Source organism: Capsicum annuum, chromosome 4 (assembly GCF_002878395.1).
Source record: "Capsicum annuum cultivar UCD-10X-F1 chromosome 4, UCD10Xv1.1, whole genome shotgun sequence".
NCBI lineage: Eukaryota > Viridiplantae > Streptophyta > Magnoliopsida > Solanales > Solanaceae > Capsicum > Capsicum annuum.
The window spans coordinates 108,007,809-108,018,709 of record NC_061114.1 but is presented as its reverse complement, the minus strand read 5'-3'; the positions used below and the strand labels follow the sequence as shown (position 1 = coordinate 108,018,709).

The window sequence follows — 10,901 nt, the reverse complement described above, 5'->3', positions numbered from 1 at the left end:
TACATCATGATTAGTTGACCCCCACCCCGCACCCCACCGTCTAAAACATAAGGCTAAGTCCAAGTAGGACTCAATTTTTTTTTTTTAAAACAAATCTCAATCACACATTCATATCCATTCCTACCCCAATCTAGGATGAGGTAAGATTAACGAGGTGCTTACACGCGTCGCCTTCTGTGGTGACTTAAATGAAGAATAAAAAATGAAATTCCAACCTTTCAGTATGTAGATATTAAGTTATTGATAAATCAAGAACCACAAAATCCAATGGCTTACCTTTCCTCCAAGATGAGTCTTATATTGGTTTTTAACCGTTAGTTATTGTGAAATATGAGTAACCTTATCATTATACAAAGGATAGTGGGCAACAAAAGGTTCAAATTGAAGTTTATTAAAGAAAAAAAAGTGATAACAAGAAGAAGAAATTCTTCTAGTTAATTTAAGCAATGGCTTCTTCTGTTATGTCCTCTGCAGCTGTTGCTACACGCACCAATGTTGCTAGCAACATGGTTGCACCATTCACTGGTCTCAAATCTGCTGTTTCCTTCCCTGTCTCAAGGAAGCAAAATCTTGATCCAAGATGAGTCTTATATTGGTTTTTAACCGTTAGTTATTGTGAAATATGAGTAACCTTATCATTATTCAAAGGATAGTGGGCAACAAAAGGTTCAAATTGAAGTTCATTAAAGAAAAAAAAGTGATAACAAGAAGAAGAAATTCTTCTAGTTAATTTAAGCAATGGCTTCTTCTGTTATGTCCTCTGCAGTTGTTGCTACACGCACCAATGTTGCTAGCAACATGGTTGCACCATTCACTGGTCTCAAATCTGCTGTTTCCTTCCCTGTCTCAAGGAAGCAAAATCTTGATATCACTTCAATTGCTAGCAATGGTGGAAGAGTTCAGTGCATGCAGGTAACTCCTCGAATTGATCGATATATATTGACATTCTAAAGAATATTTCTTAGGGCGTCGTAACAAGGAATATGTCCTATTTTATGTTTTGCTAGTATTAGTCATTACATGTTGATACATGCTTGCTTCCTTCGTTGACACTTTATGCGACATGTTTGAGACGCCAAAATAAGAGTGTCACTTAAATTGAGACTAAGAAATATATGTTAGTTATTACCTCTAACCCAATTTATGTGACGCTAGTATTTATTTTGAGGTGATTAGTCCCGAAAAAAGGACTCATTTTTATATTTAGTTGTAACAAGTCAAGTCTGGACATTCCATTTTATTCTTAACGAGATGTTCTATAGTCAACAAATATTTATGACTTTTCTTTTACCAAAAATTTTAAAAGTAATTCTTTTATTCGTAAACTCCGTACACAATTAAATACGTTCACATAAATTGGAATGAGGAAGTGTCTATTAGGTTATCTGATAATTTCTAAAAGTTAAAGATCCAATTACTTGCCTTTGATTATATTATACACATGGAAAAGTGAAAATAGTGTATCCCATATGTAACCTTTGCGTTTAGAATTAGAAGCAAATTCAGAATCTAGAATCGGTAAATTTAGGATGACTATACGCCTTCCCTGATCGAGCAGAGACGAAAGGGATTATAGAAAGGGGTGAAATTCTTTTTGTGAAGGGGAATCGTCGTAACATGCTTTGTTCCCCTCTACTTTTATAAAGAAAAAAAAAACAGCAGTCAAATGAAGTTTGCAGTAGTCAAGAAGGTACAAACGAAGTGACATCGAAGTGACATACACATAGGTCGAGTTGGAAAACACTGAACTTATCCTAAATGTGTTAGATCTAACATTTTAAATTGAAGGGAAGGACCACTACACTTGGGAATATTTTGTGATGATTGATGTTAGTTTAAACAATGTTTGCTTTGGAATATTTTCATAGACAGTAGTAGATATACATCTCGAGTTGTTGCCTATGTTGCTCAAATTCTCTTCAAAAGTAATGCATTTTAGAAGATTAGAAAAGGATGTAACAACATTTTTAATGAGTTGGAGCAACATATATCAGTACTAAATGCATAATTCTTTGTTGTGGGAATGTAGGTGTGGCCACCAATTAACAAGAAGAAGTACGAGACACTCTCATACCTTCCTGATTTGTCTGATGAGCAATTGCTCAAGGAAATTGAGTACCTTTTGCAGAAGGGATGGGTTCCTTGCTTGGAATTCGAGACTGAGGTCAATAACTTTATCGCAAAGAATGGCACATTTTTATATTCAGATATACGATTCATTTTCAAAACTTTAATATGTTGTTTCGTATGTGCAGCACGGATTTGTTTACCGTGAGCACCACATGTCACCGGGATACTATGATGGCAGGTTAGTAGCATATGCAAATTTTAAATGATTGGTTCAATTAAACCGCGATTATATATCATAGATGTAGGTACAAGAATCTTGAAAATTAGTATAAATATCATGTTTCCGAAACAAACAGAGAACTCTGAACTTCACCAATATACTACAACATGGCAGGTCTAAGAAGATACACAGTTTAAATGATTGGTTCAATTGAACCATACTTTTTTCACTAAATCATAGATGTATGTGGGGGGAGATCTTGAAAATTAGTATAAATGAAGAAGGCTAAGGAATTCTGAACTTTTTAAAAGTTAAAATTCTGAATCCGCTCAGATACTGGACAATGTGGAAGTTGCCCATGTTTGGGTGCACTGATGCCACCCAAGTCTTGAATGAGGTCCAAGAGGCCAAGAAGGCATACCCACAGGTCTGGGTCAGAATCATCGGATTCGACAATGTTCGTCAAGTGCAGTGCATCAGTTTCATTGCCTACAAGCCAGAAGGCTACTAAGTTTCATATTAGGAACAAAATTGTCTTTAGGGACAGTTTGTTTTGAAATGGTACTTAGGTTCTTTTTCTTTTGTATTAATTGCCATAAACTGTTTATGTTTTCCTTAATTTTCTATTCAGTGTATGTTTTGGATTTATGAGGACCTAATTATAATATTATGATGATTTGGTGCTTTGTTTGGAAATTTTGTTGTTTTTTACTCTTGTGGCTTATATGAGCTTCATCTTTGATAATATCTTCAATCCTAAATGTAACACAATGCCCTTTCAGTTTTCAGATTTCACTGATGATTGTATCATGAGAGATTGTCTACATTGCAACTTTTGGGACGCCACTCTTCTCCAAACCTTAGCTAATATGAGATATACTTTATATACTGGGGTTCCCTCTTCATATATTCATTCAGTTCCCAATAATCATTCATTCTTGTCTCTACTACTAGTAGTCGCATTCGACCCATGCCAAGTCCGAGCTCAAAGTTAATATTAAATTTTATATTTATAATCTTATTTCATCTTGTTGCTATTCTTGTATTTTATTTTTATTTTATTTTTGTGTCACTATATTAATTGTAAAGGTAGTACGAACATATCTCAATATTTTTAATATTAATCAAATAATAATTTTTTGGTAAATTAAAATAATAAATTTTTTCTTAGAATTTATTTTAGATTGTTTTTCAGTTTCAAATACATCCATGCACCAACACTATTTTTCTTTTTATTTTACTTGTGGTTTTGGAGATTAAAGTCTTTATGATCCAAATCGAATTTTATCTTATGTTGAATTAACTTCATCATTTTTTTCTCAATTCAACTTATATTGTCTAACCTATTTTTCATTAAGTTTTTCTCAATTAAACTTATATTAATTAACCTATTTATCAACAAAAAAATAAATAAATTCTGACCTTCAAAGTAATATAATAAATATTTGATACTACAAGTTGTTGTATGATAACATCAATAAAGTTAACTTATAAATAATGATAGAATTTAATTTAAATACTTGATTCAACAAAATACTTTTGTAGATGTACCTTCATATTAAATCATACAAAAGAAATTGAAAAGTTACTAATTTTTTTTTAACTTTAGTAGTTTCTTTTTCCTAAATATACATTTTAAAAAAATTATATTGATAGCTCTTAAATGTGTATGAAGTTTTAATATTTCACGTTAAATTAACTATTTTGTACTAAATTCTATAAAATGCTTATAGTCCTATTTTTTGTAAAAAAAAAAAAATCATCATAAAAAAATGTGAAAAAGAACTACTCTCATTTTTCATTATTTAGTATCATTAATATTTGAAGAGTTAAATTGTAAATTTTTTTAAAATTAAATTTTCAATTTGCAAACATCTTTAGCTATATATAAAAATAATTTGTACTTAATAATTAAACATATACTAAGTTAGAAAAGGAATGTCAAGATACTTTAATTACTTATCCATGATAAATTTATTGGAAAAAATGATGATTTGAGATAAGAATAATAAATATTTTAACAACCCTTGAATCAATTTTGAATTTGATTATATAAATAGTTTTTAATGGTATCACTATCATTTTTTCGTGAAATGTCACTTTTTAATCATTTAATAAGCTCATATAATTCAAATTTAACAAAATAGATGAAAATTTGTAGAGTAATTAAAACGTAAATTAGGGATAAAATTGATAAAAAAAACTTTATGTGAAGACTACCAAAAATCTCACATTCTCTCTTATATAGTAGTAACTAGATAAGAATGTCCGTGCATAACACGGACCCAACATTTTGAATACGAATATAGTTTAGTTTGTGTTTAATTTTAGTTGCATCTATTATTTGAACATTAAATTGGCATAGATACCTCATAACAACCATAGTTTACAAATAAAAAAGTAAAGTTTCATCTTTTACGAAGTAGCAAGCATAAGAAAGATCATATTGGAATAAGGATAACACTACATAAGCAAAAGAAAACAAAGTTAATTCAATGTCTAGGAACAACAATTCAAGTGTGAGAATGGAAATCATTCTTTGGCCAATGCTAGATCAAATTTAAAATTTAAATTTAAAGCTTGAACCTCGATTATCAACAATTAAGACAACTGATTCTGCAGATTATTCTTTGAGTGTCTTTTTTTTTTTATCTTTTTCTATCCAACGTGATTTTTGTTTTGATAAAGAATTCACATCTATTCCACTTCAAAATATATTTCTTTCTCATCTCTAAATAAAGAACCTACAAAGAAAAAGTTAATGATGTAATATAATATTAGCCTTGAAATATAGCAACTCAGGTAATATTTAATAAATATATACTTTTGTATAATGAAAGTTCAAAATCTGTAATAAAATACTAATTAATAGAATAAAGGTTGAGAGATTTCATAGTGCAATCTGCTATAAAATGTTAATCAATAGAATAAAGATTGAGAGATTTTACAGCGCAAAATTCCCAACAAATTACTTATCAATGGAATAAAGGTTCGACAAATTTCATTTTCAAATCATACATCATAGAAGAAGTGTATGTTGTGTCCATACAAGTGTCATGGATATTCAATCAACATAGAATTAGATGATACTATGGTAGAATAAAGCGACTTGATGAATAATACAAATACAGGCAATCCTTATTAATATGCACTTCAAGACATATAACTCAAACACTCACTTAAGCAGGCACACATGAATGAAAAGATACAAAACAATCACAACTTCTTAGGATGAAAGACTTTCTAGTCAATGTTGTAGAGTAAGTATTCATGGCAAAAGTTTTCAACCTCGGTTTCTCTCTTACGTGTGATTTTTCATTATTAATGAATATATATAACTAATTTCGAGAGCTATAAATAGGGACACTAAATACTCATTTGTTTGCACTTAATGGATGTCTGAATCCGAATGGTTAACTTTAGACCATTAAGTGCATTTGTTTTTTTATTAAGATTTTAGCTCTTAATAGGTTTGAATAGGTCTTAATCATTCAAATCTAGAATCAAGTCTTAATAGGCCTGAGAGGTATTTTGGTATAGGATAATATTCACCGCCACTCTATTCTTAATCATCAGTCACTAGCTCTGTCACCGACATCATTATGAACCACCACCCACCTCTACCATCACAACCACGATCGACAATAAATATTGCTACCAACCACTATTGGAAACCACTACCACACCTACTACCTTTAATTTTTCTAATTATATTTACCGCCTCCACCGCCGTCAGCAACACCACCATCATCGACCACTATCGGTCAATTCCTTCTATCGATCAACTTATCTATCATAACTAGCACCACCGCTAACTACCACTAATATATCACAACCTCCACATATTCTTTGGCTTACACCACCATTGTCACTAGTAATGCCACATCTAGCATTACTTCAATCACTATCATCGCTACAATTTATCTCTACTAATAACCATCTCCACCATCACAACTAACAACATCCCCAACTAGCACCAACACATCGTCAACCATCTTGCATTCATTTTTCAGCCATCACAATCAACACCTCCAACTACTAACATCAAGCAACGTCACATCACAATCACCACCACCACTATTAACCATCACCATCATAGCAGCACTACAATACCAACCATCACAACTATCACCACTAACATTACTAACCACTAACATTAATCATTGTTACAACAACTACCATTATAAACCATCTCCACTATCACTAACAAACATAAATATTTTTTTTCAATCAAATAATAATTTTTTTTATTAAATTACATACTTTTCTGATATAAAATTAGTTTTTTATTTGAATTGTATTTTTTATTTTATTATATATACAAAAAAAAAATTTTGCACATTCAGATGTTGAAAAATAAACAGTCTTAATCATCCAGTTTTCAAATCTAGAGACATTATCTTAATTATTTAGATGTGCATTCATATTCAGACGTCTGAATCTTAAAAAAAAAAATGCAGCCTAAGTTGAGAAGATACTTTCTAAAAAGTAAGACCACAACTCATAGATCTTCAACCATAATAACACAAAGTTTAAAATTTCAGGTTCAAAAATAGATTTTTCATCATCATTTAATCAGTATTTTAATACAATCTCCAATTTGTGTTTTGGTATTTTTCTTATCAATAAAAGATTTCTTTAGCCATATGATTAAATGTCTCTAATTTTGTTGAAAAGGTAATTTAATTGATGAAATTTAGTAAGAGTTCAAAATTTTTTGGTTGACTCAAACTGACAGTTTATTATAGCAAAAACCTCAATAAAGCCTTCTCAATTATCATTTGTCTGAGTTATAACTTATCTACTCAAAATCTTTAGAAAAACAGAATCTCTATACCAAGTGTTATATAAGATAACAAGACCACCACTTAGGTACTGATCTTACTTAGAGCTAGGTGAATTACCGATATTGTCACTTTCCAACTGATATACAAAATTGATCATGCTTCTAAACTGAAGATCAAAAAAGTTAAAATCATATATATGTCTCTAACATCATAAATCTGCTAACTCTTAAGTTAATTGAATGAAAATCCCAAGCAGAGAGGAAAAAAACTAAATTTAACATACATAATGATATAAATTTCTAAATAACACATCATTTTATATATTTTTTATTGTAATCACAAAGCTACTTCACACCAAGTTTTAGATAATGGTTAAGAGGTCAAAAGGTCTTTTACTAAAAGAAATGTCATCGTTATCAGATATCTAAGTATCTAAACTGGACTAATTAAGAAGTGTTTGCTCTTATATCTCAACTCCATCAAACTATTTTTGTGCCTCAAAATTGATTACCATTTTCACACATGTATATATATATATATATATATATATATAAGGATGTCATATTTTGTCGTGTTAGTATCAAGGCCTTTGATCAAGTGTTGTTAATTATTTTAGTTGTATTATCCAAAAACTAACTGTGACAAAAAAAATTGCATAAAAATTCAACATGTTAGAGCTGTGCATACCAGAGTTCATTGCTTATAAACATATCTTTGATGTAGCCTATGTCAAACGCTTTTCACAAGTTGGAGACTAAAAGACTTGTTATTTTCAAACTATTTTTACAACTGATACAATCTTATCAGTCTATACAAAACGAAAATCATTCACCCTATCACATTTATTAGAATATTCAAATTTTCTTTTTATTTTTAATTTATACTATGTTAAAAATATAACAACTGCGTGGTTTGTGTTAAAAAAAATCAACAAAATAAATAGATGTAGGAATTAGACCTTAAAACATTAAAAGAAAAAATAATTTGTCCACCACTCTCTTTATGTAATTGAGAGAAAACGCTTAAAATGACTATTGTGGTAAGTTGTCTATTATATGACTTAATTTTAGTCTTTCTCGTCCTTAGTTCATCTATGTAAGTCAGATATGTGTAGAGATGTTATTTAGCCCCTCTCTGAAAATTAATTCAACTCAATTACCTTATCGCGTACCCCATCCACGAAGTAATTTTCCCAAGAAAGAACAAAATAAACAACCATCTCTCATTATTTATTTGTTTATTTATTTTTCATCCTAGTCAAAAATTACAACAAATCCATAACAAATCAACACCCCACCCAATCAAATCCAACCACCTCACCTTATCCTAACCATTCACCACCTCATCCTAATAAAAATAACAACTTTCTACCCTACCCCTACCCACGTGCCCCCTACCCTCTACCCCACATTTTTTTATTGAACAGTACACCCTCACAATATATATACACACCCAGACTCTCCATTTTTTTGGGGATTCATTCACTAGAAATGAAAATACTTACACAAAATACTCTCCAAAATCCTCACATCCACAGATGTACTTAAACACTCATACACACAACTTACACACACATTAAACAGTAACTCTGATATATACACACTACACTTTACCAAATTCATCTTCTCCATAGAAAACACATACCATTATTCACGCACACAGATCACTATGCATACACACAGAAAATCAGCAAGGAAATATGAAAAACTAGTGAAAGAGTAGGAGAAATCAGTGAAAAGAGGGCAAAATTAGTGAAATTAAAGGAGAGGGTGAAACAATAAGGTTGATTTGACCGGTATTTGGCAAGCTTCTTGCCGGATTCATCGATTTGGTCACTGAAAAACTCTAACATCGTCGTTCGATACTGTTTCCGGTGAAACCCTCCTAAAAATAATGTCACCGGCTTAAAGTCGACCTAAAACAACATCATTTATTCATATTTGGCTTGGATTTGGGTGAAGTTGTTCGTTGGTTCGTCTGTCTTTGTGAGTTTGTTTTCGATATCATATTTTGGGGTTTTTTTTGCGATTAATTGTGTCAATATCTGTGATTTAGGGTTCATATTAAGGTCTTATTCTTGGTTTTAAATCTACTCAGGTTGCGGTTTCTTAACACCGATTTAGTTTGTTCGTTGTTGGAGCTTTCCATTTGAGGATTTCGAGTTCAGACTTCATTAACTCATTATGATTAATGAAAACCAATTCCTTTGAGGTATAAAATATCAAACTCACTCTTTTATTATCTTAACGTGTTTGGTCATATGATTTGGTAGTGTGTTTGAATATGTTTTTAAGCTTTCATAGTTATCTTGGTTTGATTGGTCGATTTTATATAAGAATCAATTAATCATAGGGCTGAGAATGAAGTGGGGTGGGAATTGAAAATTGACAAAGGTGAATATTGATTATTTTGATTCATTGATGATTGCTTAATTCAAAATAAGTATTGATATTGTTAAATGTAATAGTATCAGGATAGGTTGAAATTGGTAGGCAAACGGTAGGCCAGGTAGGCAAATTTAGGAATTGTAAATTGTTGGATGATTTGAAATGTTTGTTGAATGGTTTGTCTTATCGCATTTGACTTAATTGTACTATTTGTCTGGGGAATGCCCCTAGGAAAATTATATTTATTATCGAAGAATGCCCCGTGATATTTTGTACTCAAAGATCAATCATGATCAAGAACCGAGGCATCGGGTTAAGCATAGTGTAGGATAGATAGAAAAGTTTAGATTTCAATTTTAGCATTTTTATTTTGGTTTGTAATAAATTGGACTAGACATTAACTTTTGGATTTTTATTTGTTTGGTTCGTTTGTTTTATGTGGTTTATTCACTTCATAGTGTCTACTAGCCGATATATGCCATGAAGAAGGATTGAGGGGTTCCTAACACCTTTCCCTCGGTCAATAGAATTCCTTAGTCGAAATCTCTATTCGTGGGTCTGTTTTAAAGAGTCAAAATTATTTTGAAAAAGAATTTCCAAAGATGACTTGGCACACCCGATTTATGCCAAGTGGCGGCTCTGAGTTTAAATATAAAAGAATCATTTTCGAAATAAACTTTATCTTTTGTCACTTAATAATAGAAACCCTTTTAAACTTAAAATCAATTTTTTTTTGCAAAAAAAGGGTGTGATGGCTCTGGCGACTCTACTGGGAATTTTCAGAACTCGAGCTTATTTTTTGAGTTGTATCGACTTAGTTTGACACTATGGGTGTATAAATATTTTGTTTATGCTATTGTTTGTGTTATTGTTTTATCATTGTTAGATGCATATGTGCTACATGTTTACAGTTTTCTTTTATGTGTTACTGTTTGATACCTGGCATCATATACATTACCTCGAGTCAATTTTTTCCACAGTAAGTCTGGAGTACATGTCATGTACACGAACTCTAGCTGAGTCACTCTTATTTTAGGAGGGAGAGCCGTCGGATGTATGGAGTTGGTGGAAAGCAATCGCAGCCATTATCGACCATATGCTCTCCGGAACGGCCTTGTTAGGGACTCTAGCCTAGGTCAGTCTTTAGGTCATGTTTATTTGCATTATATTGAGACCTAGCAGGACCTACTTGGTCCTTTGTAGGAGATTCACCTCTAAAGCTTCCCTACGTGCTAATTGTTGCATCTTTGAGGGTAACAGGATCATTTGATGGACTGATTTGGAGAAACGCATGTGCTAGAATTAAAGAAAGTGTGCAGGCAAGGAAATGTTGGAAAAACAACTAAAAGTGAGTCCAAAAAAAAAGGTTCACAGTTTTTTTAGAGTTCTATATGGCTTTTGTTTTCTCACAATTCAAAAATTCAAAAAGATTTTTTC

At 31.3% G+C, this 10,901-nt stretch overlaps 1 protein-coding gene across 1 annotated transcript; it reads left to right on the top strand.

Annotated features, from left to right (window-relative positions):
- The first annotated feature begins 228 nt into the window (after positions 1–228).
- On the top strand, positions 229–2,986 carry LOC107868132 (ribulose bisphosphate carboxylase small subunit, chloroplastic). The gene is made up of 4 exons (XM_016714725.2): positions 229–912; positions 2,030–2,164; positions 2,256–2,308; positions 2,624–2,986. The coding sequence occupies exons 1-4, from the start codon at positions 739–741 to the stop codon at positions 2,799–2,801; spliced, it is 540 nt and encodes a 179-aa protein (XP_016570211.1). The 5' UTR covers positions 229–738; the 3' UTR covers positions 2,802–2,986.
- Positions 2,987–10,901: the final 7,915 nt, after the last annotated feature.